This window comes from Numenius arquata, chromosome 19, assembly GCF_964106895.1.
Source record: "Numenius arquata chromosome 19, bNumArq3.hap1.1, whole genome shotgun sequence".
Lineage (NCBI taxonomy): Eukaryota > Metazoa > Chordata > Aves > Charadriiformes > Scolopacidae > Numenius > Numenius arquata.
In genome coordinates this window covers 9,110,174-9,134,935 of record NC_133594.1, presented here as the reverse complement: position 1 = coordinate 9,134,935, position 24,762 = coordinate 9,110,174, and the positions used below count along the sequence as shown (strand labels likewise).

The following is a 24,762-nucleotide window of genomic DNA, read 5'->3' as shown; positions in this document are numbered from 1 at the left end:
GAGGAAGCGGAGGGGGCGAGCACGGGACAGATTGGAGGGAAGATTGTGCTGGGGGTGGCAGGGCTGTCAAGCCAGAAACACAAGAGCTGATTAGCATTTCTAATTATAACCGCTGCGCTCAGCCCCATCAGGGCCCGCCAGGCAGGCAGAGGCAGCTGCCGCCGTTGTGCAGAGCCAGCTGTGGATGCCACGCAGGAAGCGCGGGCGATCGGCCCCAAATCCTTAAAGGATGCACAGAAAAGAGCATTAGAGCCCGGATCCATCATCTCCTGAGCTGCGGCGGTGCCTGGGAATTAACGTCGGGCGCCATCGCAGCCCCAGGGGCAGGAACCCCCCTGGTTGGTGACCACGGGGCTGATCCCGACGGCGCTGCTCGGAGAGGGGAGAGCGTGGGCAGAGGGTGAGCATGTGCCCCTCTTTGGGTTGTGGGTCCTGCATCCCCCTGCCAAGCAGCAGCTCTGGGCACGGCAGGCGATGCCATCAGGTTGCGATGGCATTGGGTTGTGCCGTCCCTGGCTGTCACCCACCGCTGGCATCCCACCCCGAGGAAGGCGGGCGGCAAAGGGGACGAAGGGACGGGCAGGTGGAGGTCCTTGCTCACAAGCCAGGGCTGCTCTGCGCTTTGCTGTTAGCACTAGCTGGCAAGAGAATTTATTGAATAACATTATCATGTAATCGGGTAAATATTATGGGCCAGCGGATGGCCGTTACAGGGCTGTGGGTGCCCCGAGAGCTCCCGGTGGCACAGGGCTCCCGGGGACGTGCCCGTGGAGCCACCCCTTGGCTGGGAAGTGATCAGAGGTGAGCGTGCCACACGCTGCGGGTTTAGCGGAGATTAGCAGGGCTTTCCTGGGCCTGAGCGACCCGGGAGAAACTGAGGAGACTTAATCAAGGGAGAGAGTGAAAGATTCCCAGGGACAAGATCAACATCCATGGATTTTGGTGGTTTCTGGATGCTGACAGGTCCTGGGGGACCACCTTTCCCACCTCCACGCCACATGGAGCAGCTCCAGACCCCTGCCTGCTGCCCGTAGCCCAGCCTGGCAGTGCTGGGGGACTTTTGGAGAGGGGAGAGACCCCTTGCACAGGGGTAGCCCTCGCGGGGGTGGCAAAATGGGCATCTCCGGTGCCAGGTGCCATCTCCACGTGCCTGGGATATAAATCTCTCACAGGGAGAGGTCCCGCTGCCATTGCGCATTGGATATAAGATATAATCACACCTGCAGAATTTTTATTACTCTTTTGATTGGATTAATTAATCATTCAGTGATAACTGCTCATTAGGCATTCCAACGATCAATACTAATCACTTAATTACTCGGCGTATTACAGCTCGGGAAGGTCTGCTCGTTCCTAATTAGATTCTCCGGCCAATTCACCCCTGAGCATTGCAGAGCCACGCAGCAGAGATTTCGTGGCGTTTCGAGACTCTCTCGGCTTTGGCCCAGGCGTCTCGTTTCCCATCTCCGACGAGGGTTTCATTCTGCCCGCACGCGCCGCGCTCGGCCCCCCAAAACTCGGGCTTGAGGTGCGGGGAACTGCCGCGGGAAGGTGAGATGGGGGATGCTCATGGGTACCTGGGGATGCTGCTGAGGCCAGGCAGCGGGAATGACTTCGTGGCACAGAGGGGACTTCGTCACAGGCAGCAGCCCTGGCAGGACATAAACCAAAAATCATCTCTGTGCTTAACCCTGCGGAGTCTCCGCAGGCAGGAGTCGGGGCGGAGGTGAGGGGCTTCAGATGGGCAAGGGCTTATTCCCTGCCTGCCGCTGCCCAGCCTCCTGAGACAGCACAGAGGGCGGTGGGAGACAAAGCCCGCCGAGGAGGGCTCAGGCGAGTGTGAAAATAACCATTTCAGGTTGGGAGGGAAATAAGGAATTTATTGCTGCTTGAGTAGCGGAGCTGTTTCCCTGTAGCTGCGAAGGAAAGCAGCGTGTGGCAGCACCAGGACCCTCCTCATCCTCACAGCTGGCTCAGCTACCGGGCATCCAGCAATGCATCCTCCTGTCTCCGCTGCTTCCCAAATTACCAACCCCGCCATAAAAAAAAATATATATATATAAAAAATAAAAAATCACAAAGGCTCTCTCTTTTACTAGGCTAATTAAAACTAAAAATAAGCCGTGTAAGCTCCAGAGAGCCATCCTGGCTTCAGGAGGATGTGAAACCCTGCAGGTAGGAGAGCTGTGGGCAGACAGGGAGGTGTGAACCCGGTGCCGGTACCGGGGGGACGCCGCGGGCCGTGTCTGCTGGCAGGGAGGTGAGCATGGAGGTCACGGCGCGGGGCTGGCCCTGCACGGCGCGGGAGCAGCGGGGACCTCGTCGGTGCCAACAGAAGGCAGCAAACAAGCCGCGGGATTCGGGTGTTTGGGGTCAGTTTTGTTGCGATGCTCGTTATTTACCACCGCTGGTCGGATGAGGCCAGCACAGGCATTTGTTAGTTGGTCCCCAGGCGCCCGGTGCTTGACACCGAGTAGGAACCACCGGCTATGAAGCGACCAGCTTGTTTCCAAAGGTCATTTTGAGCCAAATTCAGATGGAAGGAAGCAATCTGAACCGCGAAAAAGGGACAAATGGACAATCTGAAGATTTACTAATAGCGAGCGAGGAATTATTTTAACAATGGCCTCACGATTGACCCTCCTGGACCATTTTCCATCATATTTTTGTCTCTCTCTCCCCCTTGCTCTAGCTTCCCTCCGTACACTGCATCCCCCTGGGCGAGAGGCTGTCCCTGGGCGAGAGGCTGTCCCTGGCCTGTCTGCTCGCTGCCTGACACAAAGCAGCCCCTGTCTCTCCTGGAGGTTTCCCTGCCCAGACGCAATGCAAACAGGGAGGACGGCCGCTGCTGCCGCTGCTCGAGTTTAAGATTCAGAAGGGAGAGAGCCAGGAGGCGAGTGAGCAGGGGCCATGGCCGGTCTCAGCCCTGGGGGGCACACAGCCCCGGGGCCGTGCTCACAGATTGCTTGCTGCAAACTCGGGGAGCTCATCCAGGCTGCCACCCGAAATAGCTGTAAATAAAACCTGAGCTGCTGCGAGTGCTGGGGGGTCAGCACTTCCATGAAACCCCCTCTACCAGGGTCACCAACCAGCCCCAGGGCTGGGAGACCCTGTGTGGGACCCCCGGGTGGTGGGGTGAACCTAAGGGTGGGATCCCTCGAGGGGTGGGATCACCAGGTGTGTGGGAACCCTATGCCGTGGGGTGGGACCCCCGGGTGGGACCCTTGGGCGGGTGAGACTCCCGTGCTGTGGAGTGGGACCCCCATGCTGTGGGGTGGGACCCCCGGGTGGGATCCTCGGGTGGATGGGACTCTCCTGCTGTGGGGTGGGACCCCCGGGTGGGATCCCTGGGTGGGTGAGACTCCCGTGCTGTGGAATGGGTCCTCTGGGTGGGATCCTCGCGTGGATGGGACTCCCATGCTGTGGGGTTGGACCATCGTGCTGTGGGGTGGGACCCCCGGGTGGGATCCCCGGGTGGGTGAGACCCCTGTGCTGCGGAGTGAGGCTCCTGGGTGGGATCCCCGGCAGGGTGGGACCCCCGTGCTGTGGGATGGGATCCCCGGGTGGGTGAGACACCCGTGCTGCGGGGCGGGACCCCTGGCCGGGATCCCCGGCTGTGTGTGACCCCCGTATTGTGGGGTGGGACCCTCGGGGCGGGGCTGGGGGGGGGGGGTGTGTGGGACCCCCGTACTGTGGGGCGGGACCCCCGGCTGGCATCCCCATCCCTGGGGTTGGGCTGACCCGGCGTGGGTGGCACCCGGCGGCGGGTGAGGTGGGGGCCGTGCCGGGCTGCAGCCCCCCGCCTCCCCGGGCTGCGGCGGAGCTGCGTGCGCCGCCCCGCGCCGCGCCGAGCCGAGCCGGGCGGAGCCGCGCTGAGCCCCGCCGGGCCGGGCCGGGCCGGGCGCGCTGCGGCGGTGCGAGCGGGCGGACCACCATCCCCCCCCCCCCCCCCATCCCGCTCCCCGCCCCCCCCCCTCCCCCGGGCCCCGGCGGAGAGGAGGGGGCCGCGGCCGCCCCGGCCATGCCCCCCGGAGCCTGAGGCCCGCGGCCGCGGGGCGCCCGCAGCATGCGGAGGATCCGGCGGCTGGTGCATCTGGTGCTGTTCTGCCCCCTCTCCAAGGGCCTGCAGGTACCGGGGCGGGGGGGGGGATGCAATGGGCCGGGGGGGGGAGATGCACCGGGCCGGGGGGGGGATGCGCCGGACCGGGAGATGATGAGCCGGGCTGTGGGGGGGATGCGCCGGGCCGGGGGGGGGATGCGCCGGGCCGGGGGGGGGATGCACCGGACCGGGAGATGATGAGCCGGGCCGTGGGGGGGATGCGCCGGGCCGGGGGGGGGATGCGCCGGACCGGGAGATGATGAGCCGGGCTGTGGGGGGGATGCGCCGGGCCGGGGGGGGATGCTCCAGGCCGGAGGGGGGGCTCGGTGATGCCCGTCTCCGCATCCCGGCACCGGCCGTGCACAAAGGGACGCTCCGCCGCCGTTCCCCCCGCCGGCCGGTGCAAGGGGCTGAGGGGCCGGGGACCGGCACCGGCGGGACCTGGAGCGGTACTGGGAGGATCTGGAGCGGTACTGGGAGGACCTGGAGCGGCACCGGGAGCTGCAGGCGGTTGCACAACCCGCACTCCGCGGTGCTAGGGGGGGCCGCACCGGCCGTGCAGCACCGGGGCAGCCCATCCGTCATCAGGGAATGGAGAAGCCGGTGCAGCGGTGTGGGGAAGGTGATTCCTTCCCTCTTTTTCTTTCTTTTCGTTGTTTTATCCCCCCTTCCCATCCCTGAGATGCCGGGGGTGAGGGGGTTGGGTACCCATCTCAGCGCTCCAGGGACCCGGCAGTGATGGGGCTGGAGATGCTGGCCTGGGTGTCTTCTCTGCAGCAATGAGATGAGAAACCCTGGCTCTGGTGAAGGTCCTGGACCAGAGAGGTTATCCCGCTGGAGGGGAGAAGGGGAGACGTGGGAGGGGGTGTCTGGTGGGCCGAGGATGCCGGCAGGAGGTGGGCGCAGAGCTGGGGCAAAGCCCCTGGGCTGACTGGGTGCAGGAAGGGGTGCACGGCCAAGGGGGGCATTTAGAGGGGTGGCTCTGTGGGTCCGCAGAGCAGCCGAGAGCCGGATGGGTGCTGTGGCTCCGCTCCCAGGGGAGATGGGCCTTTGGCTGCTGAGCCGCCCCCACAGACTCTCTTCTTCCAAGACAAAAGGCCTGAGGAGCAGTGGTGTGGGGCCGTGGCGGTGGGCAGGGGCTGGGGACTGGGTCTGGCAGCGAGGGAGAAGCTGGGTGTGGAGTGAAGGTGGGTGGGAGCTGGGGCCAGCCCTTGTGTTGGGGTCACCTGCACAGATATTCCATGGGAGGGGGGGGTGACAGCCACACCAAGCTGTTCCTGGGAGCACGGCCAGCCCTGGCACGGTCCTCATCATGAGACCTGCTGTGAAACAACCCCCATGTCCCCCGGGAGCTGCAGGGGAAGCACAGGGATGGAGCAGGATTTTGTGCTGCTGCATCCATTTTGCCTTTGAAGTGAGGTCAGGCCCAAAGTCACTTCCAGGTCCCCCAAAGTCACCCTAAAACTAAACACAGCGACTCACACAAGCGAAGGTATCACCCTTTGGTGCCGGCTGACAGCTGAGGTGATGGGCAGGGAAGACCTTGTGCCTGGAGACTCATGTCCTGGAAGAAACCTCAGCACCGGCTACGAATCCAAAATTACCACAGCCCAGTGGAAGTTCCCATTGCAGTGCATCCCTCACCTCCGCCTTTCTTTCCACCGTTTGGAGGGACGGTGAAGCCAGGGCTCCCCACACCGCAGTCATGACCCCCCTTCTGCCCCAGGAACATGATGGATTCTTGGTCTGAATAAGCAAAAAGGGACATTTTGGCAGTTCCAGGGCTTTCCTAGGATGTGTCTCTAGTGGGAAGTCCATGGAAAGGGCCCCTTTGCTGAGGGCAGGGTCCTGATGGGTCACGTACCCACCACTGGGTGTTTTTTTGGAGGGGCTGTGCTGCTGGGGAGGGTCTCAGGGGTCGCAGTGGCGTATGTGTGACTTCAGGGACCTGAGCTGGTTTTCAGCTCGCGGGAGCAGCCACCCGGCCTTTGTCTTTGCCGAGTCCTCGCCGTGGTCAGCTTCTCTTTAACAGGCGTTAATTAGCGGTGCCGTTGCTCGACAAGGCAAAGGGGGCATCGTGGCCCGCTTCACACTTCGGCATTTCCAATTAACATGGAAAATGTCATGATCTCAGGGCAGACCTGCCTGCTTTCACCCTCGCCTGCCGGTTCCCGTGAAGCCCGTTGGTCGGGGCCGGTTGAGCCAGAGCGGCAGGAGGGTGGGAGGCTCCGCCACCCCTGGTTATTGCCGCGGGGCAGAGCCCTGACAGCGCTCGGTGAGGGGCCAGGGAGGTGACATTCTGGAGGTGGAAGCGGTTTTGGGCTACAAGATCCAAGCGAGGATCCCTGGAAGGTTTTTAACGGTGCCGCATCCGCTCGGATCCAGCCCTATCCCAGCTGCGGGTCGTGGTCTCACCGGCTGATGCGGTGCAAGGACAGAGGGGGGTTTGGAGGTGGCCACTGGCCAAGGGCTCTCTTGGCCTAGCGTGAAGCAGGAATTATCTATAGGAAGCGCAGGGAATGGGGTGTTTGACGGAAGGATTAATTCCCTGCCCTTGGGGATCTGCACCGTGTTATAGGGGTCAGGTGAAGGGCCTCTGATGCGGGGAGGCCAGATGGCAGCAGCGCTGCTGTCCCAGGGGCAGAGGGGAAGAGACGAAGCCAGGAAAAGAAAATCACGGCCCCAGCCTCCGAGACGTTTGCACCGAGTATTATCCCTGCGCTTCCAGCTCCGTTACTCGCCCGCTCCCATGCAGGAGCTGGCGGTGGCAGCCTCCCCTGCCCCTGGGGCTTTGTGAGGGGGGGGTCTCTGCCAAGAAGGGTCTCCCCAGGGCAGGAGTGGAGCCTCTCACAGCCCTGACGGTGAACCCCAGGGGTTGCAGAGGGCGGCAGGCTCTGCCTTCGTGCTGGGGAGAGCCACAGCTCCCAGGCTTGGGATGCACAGCATCCAGCTCCTTGCAGCCCAGAGCCGTAATCCCCCTGCTTTTAGGGAATTTTAAGTGACCTACTTGCAGCAGGAGTTGCATAATAGTGAATATATATATATATATAAAAAAGGCTGAAGGTTTCAGCAATGCTCAGTTCGGTTTGTATAGAAGTAGTTGTCCTTGTCCAGCCGCCGCCGACCTGTGCGGAGCCTTGGTTTTCTTTTTACCCGCGTTTTCTTTTCCTTCCAGAGTCGCCTCCCGGGCATCAAGGTGAAATACCTGCTGGTGGTGTGGCTGGGCATCTTTGTGGGCAGCTGGGTGGCCTACATGCATTATTCCTCCTACTCCGAGCTCTGCCGCGGCCACATCTGCCGGATGATAATTGTGAGTGGTGGCCAGCAGCCCCCGCGGCTGCGCCGGTCCCCGTTTGGGGTGTCGGGGTGAGCGGGAGCCCCATTTCCAACCCCCCCCCCTCCCCGCCCCGAGCCCTGTGGGGGGATTTGCAGCTGGGCGGGCAGCGCCGGGGCAGCATCTGGGCTGAGGAGCTCTGCTGGCAGCCGCTTCCCCGGCACCATCCCTGGCGTCATGCGGAGCCCGGAGCGGGAGAGGTGACCTTATCCTGCCGGGGCGACGGTGACACGATTTAATGAGATGTCGGAGGGAAGCGGGCCAGGGCAGATTAACGTCTGTGGAGATGAAGTTGCAATGTCAGCGCAGGATCTGAGGGCAGGGAGAACATCACACCAGCCTCCCCCACCCCCCCCCACTGCTGCAGAGCCAGAGAAAAACGGGGGGGGGGCAGCCAGTCCGTGGGTACATCTGTAACTTCTGGTGTGCCCCAAAGAAAGCACCAGCCTGCACAAAGAGTAGATCCCTCATAGGGGTTTGGCTTGATGCGTTTTGCCCCCAGCTGGGGTTTGCAGTGGGGCGCAGCCGGCTCCCCACAGCATCCCTGGGGCCCCCCCCAAGGACGGCTGTGCCTGCCCCACAGCAGGGGAGCAGGTCGCCCACCCAGCCCAGGAGAGGAGGGGGACACCAGGCTCTGGCTGAAAACGCCTCGCTCATCAGTCCTTCAGCGGAGAAGGGAGGCAGGAATTGCCATAACAACAGCGACGATCGTTTAATTTGATTTTCTGCATGACTCTGACCACGGGGTCTCGAGCGCTAATTCCTGCTCTGAGCTGGGGGTTTAAGACGCCGTGTCCCCCGTCAGCAGGTCCGAGGGTTAATGCCCATCCGTGTCAGGGGGGGAAAAAAAAAGAGGGACAAGATGCAGTGAATTTTTGCAGCTCCCGTTTCCAGCCCTGAGGTTGTTGTGCCCTTGCTGTGAAGCTGCAGCTTCTCCTGATGCCTCCAGCTCCCGACTGAGCTGCCCGGCTTGAGGATCAGAGCCACCGTCTGTCCCTGTCCCTGCCACCGCCTGGACCAGGGCCAGCCCATTTCATAGGCAGCCTCAGCCCCTCCATCCTCATCCTCGCCCGGCTCCATGTGCCCTCCCCTCCAGCCCTGGCAGCTCCCCGAGCCCCTGGCCTTGCAGCAGGAGCAAATCCCCTGTGGTCCCTCCAGCAGCATGGGGGGGTCCCTGCCAGCCCAGCCCCACTTGCCCCCACTGCCTGCAGCTGGGGGGGTTCTGCCCACAGCTGCTGCCCGTTTGGCCAGGGCTCAGCCTCAGGTGCACCTACACACTCCTCTCCCCATGTCTCCCCCATTAAAGTCCCTGCTCTGGGGCCAGTAGAAATATTTGGGTCTCGGAGCAGAGATTTTGGGCAGGGATTTCTTTGGAAGACACAGAGTGGGGAGTTTGGGGGGGAGCTGGAAGGGGCTGGACTCTGAGCAACTGGCATTGCCTCTCCCCAGCGAAGGTCTGAGGACAAGGTGCTCCCCTCCCTCCCAGACACCTTGAACTGGCCAAAATGGCTACCAAGATGCAGATGATGCCCAAAGCCACCTGCATGCTCTGCGGCACGGCTGGGGTCCCCTGTGGCTGGTGGCACCTCACAGGCTGCCAAACCCAAGGTCAAAGTGACCCCGAGCAGCCCTTCTGTGACCAAGAACCTCAAAATCCCAGGAAAGAAGAAATTGTTGGCAGTTGGAGATACCGTTCCTGCCTCCAAACAGCCTGTGTGGCTTTAAAATCAGATGTGCTTCTTTTAAGAGGTGTTTTTCTCTTCTGTAAGAGACTTGCATGAACTTAGAGGGCTCACCAGGGACACGATGTAAAGGTAAGGTACACAGGGTAAATTGAAAAAAACCCGAAGTTCTGGCCAAAGTGCTGCTGCAGGAACGGGGGATGAGGAGTTTGGGCACGGCAGGTGATGGGCACAGGGCTGGTGGCAGCACAGGAGGCTGAGAGGGCTCGCACACCCCCAGCTTGTGTCCTTGGGGGTGCCCCAGATCATGAGCTGTGGGACTGAGCCTGGATCCATCAGGCGTCTTTGGGCAAACAGGGAGCTGCCCCCGCTGAGCTCCTCTCTCTACCTTCCTCTCCCCAGTGTGACCAGTACAAGAAAGGAATCATTTCTGGCTCCACGTGCAAAGACCTGTGTGAGGAGCGCAGCCTCCTCTTCCAGCACTGCCTCTCCTCCTCTCCCACCCAGCAGGTAGGTCTCCGCCCCAGGATCCCATCTGCTCCTCACCCCATCCCAAACAGAACCAAAACCCCCTTCTCTGCACTTGCTGTTGTTTCCCTCCCTCTCCTTTGCTGTAGGTTTACAGTGGGCTCTGGAGAGAGAGGGAGGTGATCATCAAATGCGGCATCGAAGAAGCCTTGAGGGCAGACAGCCACCCAGACTCTGTGCCCAGGAGGGACGTGGTCCTCTTTGACAAACCGACCCGAGGGACGTCGATGGATGAGTTCAAAGAAATGCTCCTCAACTTCCTGAAGGTCAGTGTGGAGGGTTCCTCTGGGATCTTGTGGCCCCAAGATGCCACTTGGGAGTCAGAAGGACTAATTGTGTCTCCCCTTCCCCTTAAACGAGAGCTCCTCTGGCCCACGCTCCCCCATCAGCTGCTGGGTGCCGACCCGGCTCCTTACCCTCACTGCAGAGCAAGTACTGGATTAGCCCGGAAAACCCTCCGTTCTCACACAGGAATTCTTATTTACAAGATGTTAGGAGCCGCAGCCCTCACTGCACCGCGGCCGTGGGTGGTGTCTGTGCTGGGCAGAGCTTATTCACAAGCCCACGGGCAGGGACACCTCCCACCAGACCAGGTTACTCAAAGTCCCATCCAACCTGGCCTTGAACCCCTCCAGGGATGGGGCAGCCACAGCTTCTCTGGGCAACCTGGGCCAGGCTCTCACCACCCTCAGAGTAAAACATTTCTTCCTGACATCTCATCTCAATCTCCCCTCTTTCAGTTTAAAACCCTTCCCCCTCGTCCTATGGCTCCTCTCCCTCATCAAGAGTCCCTCCCCATCTCTCCTGGAGCCCCTTCAGATACTGGAAGAGGCTCTAAGGTCTCCCCGGAGCCTTCTCTTCTCCAGGCTGAAACCCCCCAGCTCTCTCAGCCTGTCCTCACAGCAGAGGGGCTCCAGCCCTCAGAGCATCATCCTTCCAACCACACACAATGCTACAGCACTGGATTTGCTCGAGCGGGGTGTCTGTTTCCTCCTCTCCCGAGCTCAGTTCTTTGCTTCCCCAGCTCAGTTTCATGATGTGAAGCCCAAACACAGAGAACTACAAGGGTCTCATGCCGCTTCTTGTTCTGTTCACAGTCCAACCTGGGGGATCAGCCTTCTCTTGCAGCCCTGGTGGGCCGGATCATCGCCATGGCAGATGTGAACCGGGATGGGAAAGTGTCTTTAGCAGAGGCCAAGTCCATCTGGGCACTACTTCAGCTCAATGAGTTTCTTCTCATGCTCTCCTTGCACGAGAAAGAGCACACTTCCAAACTGCTGGGGCACTGCGGGGACCTCTTCGTCACTGAGAAGATCCCCCACACCTCCCTCTACGGCGTGGACGTCCCCCCCTTCCTCCAGTCGCTGCTGCCTTCGGTTGTCCACCAAATCATCCACCAGTGGTTTGCACCAGCCTGGCCCCGGCGGGCAAAGATTGCCATCGGCCTCCTGGAGTTTGTGGAGGAGATATTCCACGGGACCTACGGCAACTTCTACATCTGCGAGACCGGCTTTAAGAACGTGGGCTACAACGACAAATACGACTTCAAAATGGTCAACCTGCGGAAGGTGGCGACGGAGATGACAATCCGAGGGTTCCTCAAGGGCCGTCACTGTGAGCAGAATGTGGACTGCACCTACGGGAAGGACTGCACGGCGACCTGCGACAAGCTCCTGAAGCAGTGCAAGAGCGAGGTGGTGCAGCCCAACCTGGCCAAGGTCTGCGGGTTGCTGCAGGACTACCTGCTCTACGGGGCGCCGCTGGAGCTGAGAGAGGACCTGCAGAAACAGCTCCGAACTTGCATGACCCTCAGCGGCCTGGCCAGCCAGATGGAAGTCCACCACTCCCTCGTGCTCAACAACCTCAAGACCTTGCTCTGGAAGAAGATTTCAAACACCAAATATTCCTAACGGGGGGTGGGTGGGAAGCACAGCCTGGGAGTTCAGAATCCTCACTCTTGGAGTAAATCCAAGGGCTGAAGGCCTGTTTCTTCCATCTTTTCCCCTCCCGCCAGGAAAAATACACCCTGCCCAGGGAGTTGAGCACATCTGCAGCCCCTTCTCCTTCATGGAAATCCAAGCTTCACGACTTCCACTGCCCAGCAGGACCATCGCTAGTCGGGAAGAGCGTGCTGCGGAGCTGGGACACCGGGAGCCGGGATGGATGAGCAGGCGTGGGGGGAGGAAGACGACACGGGAAGCGAGAAGGAAGCAGAGCCCAGCTGGACGCATCCAACTCTTTCTTGATTACCAGGCAAGCCGTGCAGAGAGACGGGAATGAATCATTCATGCTGTACTTGTCACATCTTCTTTTGATGAACGGCTCTGATGTAAATAAATAGCTTTTACGTGAATCACACCCGTACATCGATAGCGAAACGGCAGCCTTTAAAGTACCAGCTTGCTTGTGATCTAAAAAAGGAGAAAAAGGTAGATTTCCCTATTCAAAAGTCTCTCCTTAAGCGTCTGAGTCACCCGCCGTCAGATCCAGCTGGAACTTAGGAAAGAGATAAGCGGAGAATCCTGGTGGTTCTGTCATTCCCCTTTTTTTAAGTGCCTGACCCCCGACAGTGATGCCGTGGCTCGTGCTGAAATGGGCAGTGGGGGCCATTCCCTCTCACGTGGCGGCTCCGGAAGCACCTAAGGCCAAGGATAATTTAAAGGAAAAGGGCTAAACGTGAACAATTCCGACGGGTTAACGCGTGTGCTCCGCGCATTGCTGCCCACAGCGGGGATAAAGCCAACTTCTTGGGTTAATTCTCCTAAAAACTAAGCTGGGCTTGTGCTGCAGAGGTTGGAGATTTAACACCAGAAAAATCCAGTGCTTCTCCCGTTATTAAAAGGAATTTCCAGGCGAGCTTTCCGCAGCGTTTCAAGACATTTGTTTGGCTGTGTAAATAAGACCAGGTCTCCAACTACAGTCTGTTTCCTTTAAGTACACAATTACAGCAACCTTTTCAAAACTATGGGTAAGGAGGAAGAGTTTGTGTCAGCCCCCCCGAGCTTGCCCTGTTCCCGGCACAGTCGTATTCCTGCCGACGGAGCGTGCACCAGTGCTTTTGCCAACCATCGCTCAGTGGAGTGTGTGTCTCAAGTACAATCACCGAGAAAAAAAACCACATCTGGGAGTACATACGGCCCGCGAAGGTGATGGGTAGTGTCGTGGCTGTGAATTTATGGGCCCTCTGGAGCAGAGATATGAGTGTTTCCTCCTATTAGTTCTACAGGATCATCGTTCCCTCTCTCTGTTATTTATGGAGGGGACGGTTTGGTGTCACCACCGCTCTAAATCCAGCGCCGCTCGCTTCCTGCCAAGGAGTTGGGCTTCCCAGTATAATTCACTGGTGGGAAGGTGGAGAATTGGTGAGGTTTGCGTGTTTGAAGGATGACGAGTTCCTCAGCCACTCGGAGCCACCCTTCATTGGGTCCCAACACCGCAGAGCTGGCCAAGGCCCCACACTGGTGTGGCACTGGTGCGTACTGGTGCAGGTTCACCTGCGTGGGAGCTGTCAGGAGAGCGAAGGGGAGGACTGGAACTGGGAAAGGAGGCCCTGTGCAGCTGCCCCGGCTCCTCCGCTCTTGTCCTGCATTCCCATGGCAACCAGTGCCACCCACAAAATTAATTTTCTTCTGCTATTAGAGAAAGGAAGCCAACGACGGTGCCAAACTCTCTCCTCAGGTTCTCAGGAAAGCCATTTTTCACCCTCCCCTCTCTCTTTGTAATTTATTAGTAAATTTTGCCTCGATAAGCATCATTCCCACCACACTTACTCCCTGCTGCTCCCAAAGCAGCGTTAAGTAACGCAGCGGGTCAGCACCTAAAAAAGAGGAAAACCACATTTCTTGCTTATCCGCATAAATATCAGAATCTCTGTATGAATTTATGATGAAGTTCAAGGAGAGACACCCCCTGTACTTAAAAAAAAAACCCTAGCCAAAACAGCTCTATTATTCAAATAAAGACACTTCTGACAAGAACTGTCACGTCACCGCATTATTGACCCGCACACCCCAGGGGACACTCCTAGGAATCGTTTATGACTCACAGCCCCGAGAGAACTGGGTTTTCTTCATCGCTAATAAAAAGCCCAAGTGTTTTCAGACACGTGCTCCTGGTTTACAGGCTGCACTACAACACGGGAGAAAAATGACTAAAGGCAAAGCTATTTTGCACTCGGGCCTTCCCCAGATTTCCCACATTAGCCGGAAAAAGAGGAAAACCCACAACACTGAGAGACCAACGATCTGATCTCACCAGATGCTTCAGCAGCAGATTTGTGCTACAAGGGGGTGGGGATGAGCAGCAAGATTTCTGCCCTTCATCGTTTGAAGTAAAAACCCATCCCAGTCCTCATAGCCACAAGTAAAAGTCTTAAATCCTAGCATGGTTAAAAATATTACTTGGGGTGCTATAAATACACAGGTATAGTCATTTCAGGCTTATTGTAGGTAGCATCTTTATTTAAGTTTTGGGGGTTATTTTTTAAAAAAAAATCCTTCATAACCACGTAGGGAAAACAGGGACTGAAGCAGCAGTGATTTAGGATATGGCTGTGAAAGCGGCATGTTCACTGAGCTGGCAGGGAGAAGGGCAGGGTTACAGCTCCCACAGCTACTCAGGAGCTCAGCAAACGCAGGACGGACTCTCTGAGCAGAACAGCTGTAATTTTTTTATATTATACATAAATACAGTATACATTTGAGTGCCCAGGGTGCAGAGAACGTTCAGAACCACAAGCAGCATGGCATGGACTTTGGCTGCGGGTGTGTGGGAACCCCCGCGGGAGAACAGGTAAAGCAGGAATCTTCAAACACAGACACCACTAACCATTCCTTCTGCTGGAGCCACGTTTGCTGGAAATTCTAAAACTCACAGCACAATCTGCAAATAAGAAGAGGCCCAGGATGTTAGGCAACTTCAAATACAGCCAGCAATAGTTAGCAATAAATGTCAATCCTAAACGGCTAATTAATCCATAATGTCCAGCCTCCAGGTCACTCTGAGCTAAGGCACTGCAGCTGGTGGGGACAGAGAATTGCTTTTAAATTCAGAGGCAACACTTTCAGCTGATCCATTAATTACATTGGGTTTGTCTTGGGACTGTCCAAAGTTTTTTCATATCCTATAGGGGAAAAAAAAGAGAAAGCTTCATAAAATGAGACCAAACTTTAGGGTAGTTACGGCTGGGCTCAGTGTTGATGATTCACAGGGAAACTCGTGTGGATCAGGACCTGAAGTAGTAACAGAAGCAGATGGAACTCATAAATTAGACCAATTTGGGAAAGGTTCTTTGCCACTGGACCAGAAAGGTTTTGAAAAAAAAATAAAAATCTTCTGGGTAGGCAGAGTGCACTCTGGCAAGTGGAGGAAAGGGGTAATTTAACAGCATGAGAGCTGGAGCTCGCTCTTGGTTACTCTTTCACTCCCTAAAAAAAATAAAAAAAAAAATAAAAATCAAAGGCTAGTTTGCCAACCCCAGTGCAGAGACAAGCTATTAATAGTGCCAAGAAAGAAAAGCTGGGCTTATTCACGTGCTCAAAGCCAAGGCATAAACTAGTTCTAAATGGTGAAGGGCTAAGTTACAGTGCAGAAAAATTTTTGATTTCTCTCAAAACCACTTTAATAGAAAAATATTCATCTTTTCCACAGCTGAGATCCAGGTGATTCTTTCAGTAAAGCGATATTCGAAGCCTTGGGAAGACGGTTAACAGCAAATGCTATTAGGAGAATTTTAACAGCCACCCCATAGCTCACACAGTGAAGTTCTAAAGAGAGCATCATTAGGCACTCACTACTCCATAGGACCCTTGATGGGAGCAAAGTCTGATGAAAAAAACCCTCAAATATGTATTTCAGGGTTAAAAGTAGTCAGGAAATTTAAATGGAAGAGTCTCTTCTTCAGGCATGCCTCTTTGCATAACTGTATCCCCAAAAACCTTATTAGCATTCTTTTCCAAAGCCACTGCTGGTAGCCAGTGACTTTTCCCAATTAAACGGCTCATTTTGCAGCCAGCAGTTCCCCACGTGGTTAATGGCGCCTTTGGCCCTCATAATGCCCATTTAATGAGGACATTTTCCACCATTTAGAACTGCCAGGTTTTGTCAAGCCGTTAGTCACCCACAAAGCCTCTCCAGAGTTTCACAACAGCATCCATCTGCATCCAGAGCTTCTCTCCCCACTTGTTTCAGTGACAGCAGCGGCTCACGTGCACCATGTCACCCCAGAGAGGACAGTGACACCCACAGCTATTTCGATATATTGATACCTGTTGCCTTTTATATTTTTTTTTCATTATGCCTAAGACACAATCTCGTTATCTTGCACATCTGTGACACAAAAATGTTTTTCAGTAGCGTTTGGGATCAGCCTGGAGCAGTATCAGAGCCTGTTCTGTTATCACAGGCACTCAAATATACATCAGAGTGTGAGCTCTCAACATAAGTGTCTTGTTCTGACTCCCAGCTGCCCTTAAAAAGATGCACTTTGGGAGCTGAGAAAGGCAGTTTGAGGAAGGGAAGTAAAAAGTTAATCAGAAGACTGTTTAAGATTGCTTACGAAAATTACTGCATTAATGAAACAGAGGAACCTGAAAGCGCTCCACCTGAAGTAGAGGTATGTCAGCAAAAAAGTTTTTTTTTCTGCATGTATGCACTAGTAGAATTTAATTTTATTTTTATTTGCCCATGTTCCACAAAAATTCAGGAGGGACAAGACTGTACCAACCCAGTGGCTTCTACCCAGACACTGACTGTTTTAGAAACACGCTGAGGTTTAGCACGTTTCCAAGAAATGACTAATACCCACCTTCAACATCTGAAGCAAGTTTTCCAGAACTCAGTCCCGTTCTCAAAAGTAACTGTAAGAAGAAAAAAAGATCTTCAGTTTGGGTTTTTTGGGGAAGGGGGTGGTTTGTTTGGTTGTTTTTCCTCCCCCCTCTCCCCCACCAGCACGATTACAAAGCTGCATTTCAGAAGACTGATGATTGCACCTTCTGGTCCAACTACTCCACTCCCTTGGAAGTCAAGATGTTGTTGGCTGAGTTTTTTATTAATGCTGGGAACAGGGTGCAATTTTCTCCACATGCTAAATCCACACCTAACTATTTACTTGTATATAAACAGAATTTAAGAATAGAGCTGTCACTTCTATTTGTCCTTGCAAACAAAACAAAACAAAAGATCTTTCCCCAATGCAGTTAAAATTGGCATTTTAACTGCTTTCCAAAGGAAATCTGCTCCATCTTCCACCGAGTCTCTAGAGAAGGAGGTGCACATGGAAACAGTGTCAAGCTACTCGTCTCTGAGCAGCTACATGTTTCAGGCACAGGAAGCACCTTTATCTCTGACCTCTAATGACATTAATATGTCAGGAGAGCAAATCTCCAAGGATTATTAGAATAAATAACTATTCTATTAGAATAAATAATACTGGAATTTGCCATTCTTCCGTAACAATAAAAGATACGATACGCAAGAAACATGAATTAGCTTTTAACATTGCGTGTGAGTAAAACATAAAAGTTTTACTTCTAAAATGTTGAATGCGACAGCAGGAAAGTCAGTCATAGCTCTTATCTGTTGCATAAACAAGGTATTCATTAAGAGAATGACTGTCACCCTGTACCTTCTGTACCCTGTCCATCGTTCACAATTTAAGATTAACAAAAAGGGAAAAAAAAAAAAACCACAAAACAGGAAAAGGAAGAAATAATTGTCAGGTTACTCATCATTCCTGAGTGCCCACAGGTTCCAGAGCACTAGCAAAGACGTTGCCTTTTCCTCTCTGCCACCTAATGACACAAACATGGCACTGCAGCCACATCTGCAACACGAGCTGGGGCAGGGAGCTGTTCCACAGCAGAACTTCCATCCACTGTTGCTCACCTCGGGTCTCTGAGAACCTCCTGGGTCCACCACGTCACATGGCCTCCTTTGGAAAAGCGGCAGAAAACATACACAGCATTAATTTTATACATTTAGACACACAAAGCCTGGTTATATGGTTACTTGTTCACTGATGACAGATATTTGAAATGTCCAGTAAGAGAGGAAAACTAAAGATATAAACGCAAAGTGCAGGTGTGTTTTTACTTTCAGAGAGGAAAAGGGTCGTAGCCACCAGCATGTGACTCCCAGGCCATGCTCCCAGTGATGCCACCAACGTGGCACGTGGCTTTACAACAGATCACTCCGAGTCATTCTTCTGTAATACAAGTCTACGTTCCAACGGGATCCTACCGTTTTCAAGGCCAAATAATCAGAAAGCCACACCCAGCCTTCCTGCTGCAAACCCACCGCAGGCCAAACACAACCCCTTTCTCTTCCGTTTCATACAGATCTCGCGTTTAAGGCAATTAAAACCAAAACAAAACGGGAAGGCTTCGTTTCTCAAGCGTCTCCTATTAACCAACCTATTTATAAATAGTGTCAGGCTATCAATCACTCTGAGTGCTCACGGGCTGCAGAGCAAACGAGCGTAGAACATAGCCTGTCTCTCTCTGCCACCTAATGACACAAAGATGCCACCGCAGCCACCTTTGCAACGCCTGTGGCAGGTTGAAAAAAAAAAACAAAAAACCAAAACAAAACAAAAAACCCCACCAACCTAAAGACTGAGAAATGTGATAATTACACCTATTTGTAAGAACACGATGAGATCACCTGCTCAGAAAGTAGTATTAAAGCTCTCCTCTGCGTTAAGCACCGCTTACCCGTGACTTTTCACGATGCGTGATCTTTTTCACTTCACCCTTTGTCTTCTGCCAGGCTGAAAAAAAGACAAATAAAAAAAGAACGGGAGAAGGATACAGTTAAAAACAAGTTGTTTAGCTGATTGCGTAATAATCTTCTTGTATTAACTACACCACTTAACAGAAAACCAGAAGACTAAAACGAAATTTAAAAAAAAAAAACCCAATATACCTTTTGCTGAATGGATACACTCAAAAGATTCACCTGAAAAGGCAGCGGCCCTCAACTTTCTCCCCTCTTTTAATGGAATCGCGGCCGTATTTACCTTAATATTAGTCTATTCCTATAGATCAGTTTATAATACAGCCCATCTACACCGAACACAGTTCGCCTGGAGCAGAGAGCACCGGACAGGGCCCCGGGGGTCCCCTCCGGGCGGTGTCCGGCCATGGGGCTGAGCGGGGCACATTCTGTCCCCCCTGAGGCCCAGAAACCCGGGGAGGAGGAACAGACTAAACCCCGATTTTCCTGCGGGTCACCCAGACCGGTAAGACCAGTCTCACCCAGCCGGACACGGCAGCCCCCCCCCCGTACCTCCATCACGCCTTCCTCCCCCAGCACGGGGGGGAGACGAGGAGCAGCGGAACCGGCCGCCGCCATCAGGGCCCGGCCTGAAGAAGCTTCGCCGCAACATGGCGCGGGAAAAGGCGAGCGGCCGGGGCGACACGGGCCTTGCTCGGAAGGGCCCTCCTCGGCCGGCACCGACAGGGCCGGAGACGCTCCATGTGCCCTGCCAGGCCGGAGGGAGGCCGATGCGGCCCTGCGAGCCTCACCCCGCCGAGCGACCGCCGAAAAGACAGCGCGGCTCCCGCCTTCCGCTTATAAAGGGCGGGCGGGCGGAAGCGGCGCGGGGACAATCTGCGCAGCTCCTCCGCTGCCGCCAGCGCCCCCTGCTGGGCGGGAGGACGCAGGGAACGGCCGAGGGCACCGGAGCGGGACGAGGGACACGGACCGGGACACCGGGACACCGGGACACCGGGAGACCGGGACACCACCCCCCCAGCCCTAAACCCTCCCCGCAGAGACAGAAGGCGTGTTAAGGGCTGGGTTTCCCCTTTCTCAGGCGCACCCTGCAGCCTCCCACTCCCCGTGGTGGTGGCAGAGACCCTGGGACAAAACAAGGACCCTCCAACCCTGTGATGCATCAGGTGGCTTTGTGTCCCCTCCCACCCCTGGCCTGCGATGCCCCGAGGGTCCCCAGGCTGAGAACACCCTTCACCTCCACATCCTGAGACCACAAAAGTTGCCAGAGGCTCCCCTGTACCTCCCATTTCACAAGGGAAGAAAGGAAAAGGATCACAGTGACCTTTATTTGTCCTACCAAGAAGAAGCGCGAGATACAAGTGGTTTCAGGTGAGATCACAAGCTCAAGAACGGGAAGGCCACAGGACAAGAGACACCTCCTTCCAAAAGGGACAGGAGCTGGCTCTGCCCTGTCTCTGTCTCCCCTCACATCACTCCAGATAATTTTATTTTGAGCTGGATAGACCACCCTGGGACCTCTTTGTGGTGGCAGAGCTGCTGGGTCCCTTCCACAACCAGCCCAGCTCCACCAAAAGCCGGTGCTCTGGGTGCAGGGCCAGTGGGAGTGGAGCAGGACGCCCATCACCAAGCCTCTGGGCATGGCCCAGCCTGTCCCTCCGCTCCCTATTTGCCCTCTGCTTTGCTCCGCAGCTCATCGATGACCTCACTCTGCCTCCTCTTGTCCTTGGCACGGATGATGGCCATCCTGAAGAGCTTGCAGTAGAGCTCCATGGCAGTGGGGCTGTCATCGTTCCCAGGGATGGGGTAGGTGATCAAACAGGGGTTGCAGTTAGTGTCCACCACCCCCACCGTGGGGATGTTCATCTTGGCAGCATCCCGGATGGCCACGTGGGGCTCGAAGACGTTGTTGAGGCTGCTGAGGAAGATGATGAGGTCGGGCAGGCGGACGCCGGCCCCAAACTGGATGTGCGCGTTGGTGAGCAGGCCGCCCTGCCAGTAGCGGGTGTGGGCGTACTCCCCGCAATCCCGCGCCGTCCTCTCGACCAGGTGGCAGAACTGGCGCCGGCGGCTGATGAAGAGGATGATGCCCTTGCGGTAGGCGATGTGGGCGGTGAAGTTGAGAGCCAGCTGGAGGTGCTCCATCGTCTGATCCAAGTCGATGATGTCCTGGTCCAGGCGGCAGCCGAAGATGTAAGGCTCCATAAACCTGCGGGGACAGAGGGAGGGCGACACAAGGGGATACGGGGACGGGGTGCTACAGGCATCCAGCAGCGTTTCTGAATGTGGTGTGGCCCCATGGAAACGTTCCCGCATCCCAGCTCCCACCCAATATCAGAAGAGCTCTCTGCAGCATCCGTCCCAGCCAGGCTCCGGGGGGTGCCCATCCCATACCCCATCGGTGCCCATGCTGAGCAGGGTCCCTGCACTTCTGCAGGGCAGTAACTCTGCCCAGGATGAGTTGTGGGTCTGCAGGGGCAGTTCCAGCCCCACACTGACCCAGTGCAGCCCCCAAAGGCTCACACGCTGTGGGGAAACGCTCCTGATGTCAACGAGGGCCGGATCATGAAAAGGGGTCACTCACCGATGGCGACATCCCTTTTTGTGCCCCAGGTGCACCCGAGCATCGAAGAGATCTTTGAGGGTGAAGAGCTCCTTCACGTTGAAGAAGTCGGGGTGGCTGAGAGGCTCGGAGAGCAGCTTGTCATCCGCAGCTGAGGGAAGGGGGAAAAATAATAAATAAATCACTGTTCCCTCACTGTTCCCTGTTGTTGTGTTCGCAGGGGATGAGCCGGGACTGACTGGAGAAAGCCCCCTGATGAGTACAGCAAGGGCCTGGCGATGACAAGGACATTGCTCATCGTCTGGCCGCCGGTGCCGGGGGTCCGGCTCAGGGTCCCCCCTCCTCCCCCCCTTTCCCGGAGGGAAGGTGCCGGTGGGCGGCAGCACTCACCGTGGGGCCGGGCGGCCGGGGCCAGGGCCGGGACGCTGCTGTAGAGCCGCGGGGCTGCTGCGGGGAGAGAAACACGGGGCTCACACGGAGGGGCCGGGCCGGGCCGGGCCGGGCCGGGCTCGGCGGGACCGGGCTGGGCTCCACGACCCGCTCACCTGCCCGCAGGAGCCGCGGCACCGCCATGCTCCCTGCCCGGGCGAGCAGGAGCAGGAGGAGGAGGAGGAGCTGGAAGGTCAAGCGGCTCCTTCCGCTTCCTGCGGGGAGGAAGGGGCCGGGCCCGCTGCCATCGCTGCCCGCCCTCCGCGTCCCGTCGCCGGGCAACGCGCGTCCCCGCCGCCCGGTCCCCACCGCCATGTCCCGCCCGGAGGCTGCGGGCGGTCCCGCTCCCCGCACCAGCGACTGGTACCGCACCAGCCCCGGGTTGCCCGGCCGTTTCCAGCAGCCAGCCTGCTTCCGCGGCTACGGGTGAGACTGGCCACCGAGCCCCGGCGCCGGGCGAGCGCGGTCCCCGCCCCGCCGAGCCCCCCCCGCGGCAGCCCCGCTCCCCCTTGTGCTCTCCCCCCGCAGGAAGCCGGAGCCGCACCCCCTGTACCGGACCACCAACCAGACCTACGGCAGCAGAGCCCCCACGGTGCACGAAGTGCCGGTAAGGTTGGGGGTGCGGGGTGATGGAGGCACCCCCCGGGCTTCGGTCGGGGGTTTGGGAGACGGAGTCTCCGGGTTTTGGTCTTTGCAACAGACAATCAGCACAGTCTGGGAGGGAAGGGACCTTAAAGATCACCCAGTTCCACCCCCCTGCCCCGGGCAGGGACACCTCCCACCAGACCAGGTTGCTCAAAGCCCCGTCCAACCTGGCCTTGAACCCCCCCAGGGATGGGGCAGCCACAGCTTCTCTGGGCAACCTGGGCCAGGCTCTCACCACCCTCACAGCAAAGAATTTGTTCCTGAGAGCTCATCTCAATCTCCCCTCTTTCAGTTCAAAACTGTTCCCCCTCGTCCTATGGCTCCCCTCCCTCATCAAGAGTCCCTCCCCAGCTTTCCTGGAGCCCCTTGAGGGACTGGAAGGGGCTCTAAGGTCTCCCCAAAGCCTTTTCTTCTCCAGGCTGAACCCCCCCAACTCTCTCAGCCTGTCCTCACAGCAGAGGGGCTCCAGCCCTCCCAGCATCTCCATGGCCATTCCCTGGACCCGCTCCAACACATCCATGTCCTTCTGATGTTGGTGGCCCCAGAGCTGGAAGCAGCGCTGGTGGGGGGGGTCTCCCTAGAGTGGAGCAGAGGGGCAGAATCCCCCCACCTTGCCCTGCTGGCCACGCTGCTGGGGATGCAGCCCAGGATGCAGGGGGCTTTCTCGGCTGCCAGTGCACATTGCTGGGTCATGTCTAGCTTTTCATCCACCAGCACCCCCAAGTCCTTCTCAGCAGAGCTGCTCTCCATCCCTCCATCCCCCTGGCTACGAACTCCCTGAAGCAGATGAAGTGCCCTTCTCATTGCATCCAGGCTTCTGCACACAGCAGGGGCTCTTGGTGCGTTAAAACCATCTGCCTCCCCTTTTCTCGCTCCCGCAGACCTCCTTCCACGTCACCTCACACGCCTTTTCCAACACGCTGGGGCAGTGCGGCATGTACAAAGACAACGGGCTCAACACCTCCCTGGAGAAGAGCCACGTCACCGGCCCAGACAACTTCATCACCGCTTATGACCACTTCAACTTCCATCCCAGCTACAACCCCAGCGGCCCGTCTTGCTGTTAGACCTGCACCAGTAACCATGACAACAGGAAGCCAGTTTACTGCTGGCTGCCTAGTTAAAAAACCCCCAAAATACAAAAAAAACCATGTATAAGCAAACAGCAGCACTGACCTTCTCCTAAATCTGTTGCTAAGTCTGACAGCATAAAAAGAGGCACCACGTAGTGGCTAAACAAGGTTATGGGTATTTCATCGAGAACAGCAATAACACTGCTTTTCAAAATGCCTTTGAGTGTATGGGAACAGCAAACCTGGGCAGCACACCTTCCCGTCACGCTGTGATGGTGACAGCAAACCTGGGCAGCACACCTTCCCGTCACGCTGTGATGGTGACAGCAAACCTGGGCAGCACACTGTCCTGTCACGCTGCTCCCCAAGGGCTTTGGGAATAACACCCAAATCAGTATTTTTGGATATTTCTCACCCAATATTGATTCTGTGAAGATAAGCGGGGAAAGGGCAATTAGTACCGGCTGATCACTGCCTCCTGCGGCACCAGCGGTGTGTCTGCTGTGAGGCGTCTGCACTACTCCAGAGATACTGAAAATGTGAGTTGTTATCATGGAGGAGAGTAAAATCGTACAGAGCGTCAGGAAAACTCCCAGGGCACAATAATCAGCCGTAGATCAACACGTGCTTCACACTATTAACCACCCAAGGCAGGATTCAATGAGCATTTTTCTCTTCAACACAGGAAAAAAATACCTTTCGGGTCGGTGATGTGGGACTTGCTCTTACAATGTGATGAACAGCTACAGAATCAGCCAGTTAAAGGTAGCAGTGCATTTCCAGGAGTAACCCCAAACCCAGACTGGTTTACCTATTCTTGTTTCTTTTTTAACAGGACTCCTCCCTAGTTCACAAGGTCACAAATTTAGCTTTGGGGGAAAAAAGCAGTGTAAATCTGTGTTAGCAAAACCGAGGTCAGTAATTTGTCGGGAAACATACACACAGCCACTTTGGTACTAGAGGAAAAGAACTAATTGATAGGACAAATGTTATGAGGAATAATATCTTAATTTAGAAAGATTTCACATGATTAAAGGTCAGTTAAACATCTCATATGAACCATTTTACTTCATTTATGGGCAGCACATAGTTGTAACTACCAGAACAACATACATTACATATATATATTGCCTTAAGCTCTTCTCTGTCACTAACGATCCTTTAAACACTTGGCTCATGTACCACATATCATTAAAAATTAAGAATTTAAAACCATTTCTGTACTATTTAATGAACAACCAAACTATGTATGTTTTCCAGGGATATTCACTAAGCCTTTGGATTTCTTGTAGAAAGCACGTTCATCTTTCTTACCTCTCAAAACCACCATGTTTTAAGAAATTATTCAAATAAAGACAACTAATCAAAAAGGAAATGTTTTCCGAAGTTTTATTGCAACAACTGTAGTTACACAGCCAGTGGAACTGCATCATTCAGACAGTATAACTGTGCTAAAAGGAAAACCTTAGTATATTTTGCTTAAAAACTAGTGTTGAAGAGAAACTAGTCTCCCTGTCCAGGGATGAGGAATGGTCCTACCTTACAGGTATAACATACTGATGGTGTATATTAAAAGCAAGCATAGTGCTGCTCCAGCTGTTTGCTAAAAAAATTAAAATTAAAAAAATGAGTGTAATAGTACGTCCAAATATCACTGCAAGTGATAGTCTTCACAT

General features: G+C 55.7%; 3 protein-coding genes and 2 non-coding genes across 5 annotated transcripts; 2 read left to right on the top strand and 3 right to left on the bottom strand.

Moving 5' to 3' along the window:
• The first annotated feature begins 4,066 nt into the window (after positions 1-4,066).
• On the top strand, positions 4,067-11,553 carry DIPK1B (divergent protein kinase domain 1B). Its single transcript, XM_074161197.1, has 5 exons — positions 4,067-4,129; positions 7,275-7,409; positions 9,518-9,625; positions 9,733-9,909; positions 10,741-11,553. The coding sequence occupies exons 1-5, from the start codon at positions 4,067-4,069 to the stop codon at positions 11,551-11,553; spliced, it is 1,296 nt and encodes a 431-aa protein (XP_074017298.1).
• A 5,800-nt stretch (positions 11,554-17,353) lies between these two features.
• Positions 17,354-17,487, bottom strand: LOC141473811 (small nucleolar RNA SNORA17). Its single transcript, XR_012463602.1, has one exon. It is a non-coding gene; the product is annotated as a small nucleolar RNA SNORA17 (small nucleolar RNA).
• A 579-nt stretch (positions 17,488-18,066) lies between these two features.
• LOC141473810 (small nucleolar RNA SNORA17) lies at positions 18,067-18,199 on the bottom strand. The gene has a single exon (XR_012463601.1). It is a non-coding gene; the product is annotated as a small nucleolar RNA SNORA17 (small nucleolar RNA).
• A 1,485-nt stretch (positions 18,200-19,684) lies between these two features.
• MRPS2 (mitochondrial ribosomal protein S2) lies at positions 19,685-21,581 on the bottom strand. The gene is made up of 4 exons (XM_074161194.1): positions 21,485-21,581; positions 21,330-21,386; positions 20,961-21,090; positions 19,685-20,585 (listed from the first exon to the last, which is right to left on the bottom strand). The coding sequence occupies exons 1-4, from the start codon at positions 21,510-21,512 to the stop codon at positions 20,042-20,044; spliced, it is 759 nt and encodes a 252-aa protein (XP_074017295.1). The 5' UTR covers positions 21,513-21,581; the 3' UTR covers positions 19,685-20,041.
• Positions 21,582-21,591: 10 nt separating this feature from the next.
• On the top strand, positions 21,592-24,451 carry PIERCE1 (piercer of microtubule wall 1). Its single transcript, XM_074161195.1, has 3 exons — positions 21,592-21,794; positions 21,897-21,975; positions 22,895-24,451. The coding sequence occupies exons 1-3, from the start codon at positions 21,682-21,684 to the stop codon at positions 23,078-23,080; spliced, it is 378 nt and encodes a 125-aa protein (XP_074017296.1). The 5' UTR covers positions 21,592-21,681; the 3' UTR covers positions 23,081-24,451.
• The last annotated feature ends 311 nt before the right edge of the window (positions 24,452-24,762 follow it).

Bases quoted from the DNA above. Each gene is read 5' to 3' on its own strand.
- DIPK1B (XM_074161197.1), top strand. From the start codon at position 4,067: ATGCGGAGGATCCGGCGGCTGGTGCATCTGGTGCTGTTCTGCCCCCTC. The intron at 7,410-9,517 runs GTGAGTGGTGGC...TCCTCTCCCCAG, and splicing joins ACATCTGCCGGATGATAATT to TGTGACCAGTACAAGAAAGG. The intron at 9,910-10,740 runs GTCAGTGTGGAG...TTCTGTTCACAG, and splicing joins TGCTCCTCAACTTCCTGAAG to TCCAACCTGGGGGATCAGCC.
- MRPS2 (XM_074161194.1), bottom strand. From the start codon at position 21,512: ATGGCGGTGCCGCGGCTCCTGCGGGCAG. The intron at 21,387-21,484 runs GTGAGCGGGTCG...CTCTCCCCGCAG, and splicing joins GCCGCGGCTCCTGCGGGCAG to CAGCCCCGCGGCTCTACAGC. The intron at 21,091-21,329 runs GTGAGTGCTGCC...CCCTTCCCTCAG, and splicing joins CCCGGCCGCCCGGCCCCACG to CTGCGGATGACAAGCTGCTC.
- PIERCE1 (XM_074161195.1), top strand. From the start codon at position 21,682: ATGTCCCGCCCGGAGGCTGCGGGCGGTCCCGCTCCCCGCACCAGCGAC. The intron at 21,795-21,896 runs GTGAGACTGGCC...CTCCCCCCGCAG, and splicing joins GCCTGCTTCCGCGGCTACGG to GAAGCCGGAGCCGCACCCCC. The intron at 21,976-22,894 runs GTAAGGTTGGGG...TCGCTCCCGCAG, and splicing joins CCACGGTGCACGAAGTGCCG to ACCTCCTTCCACGTCACCTC.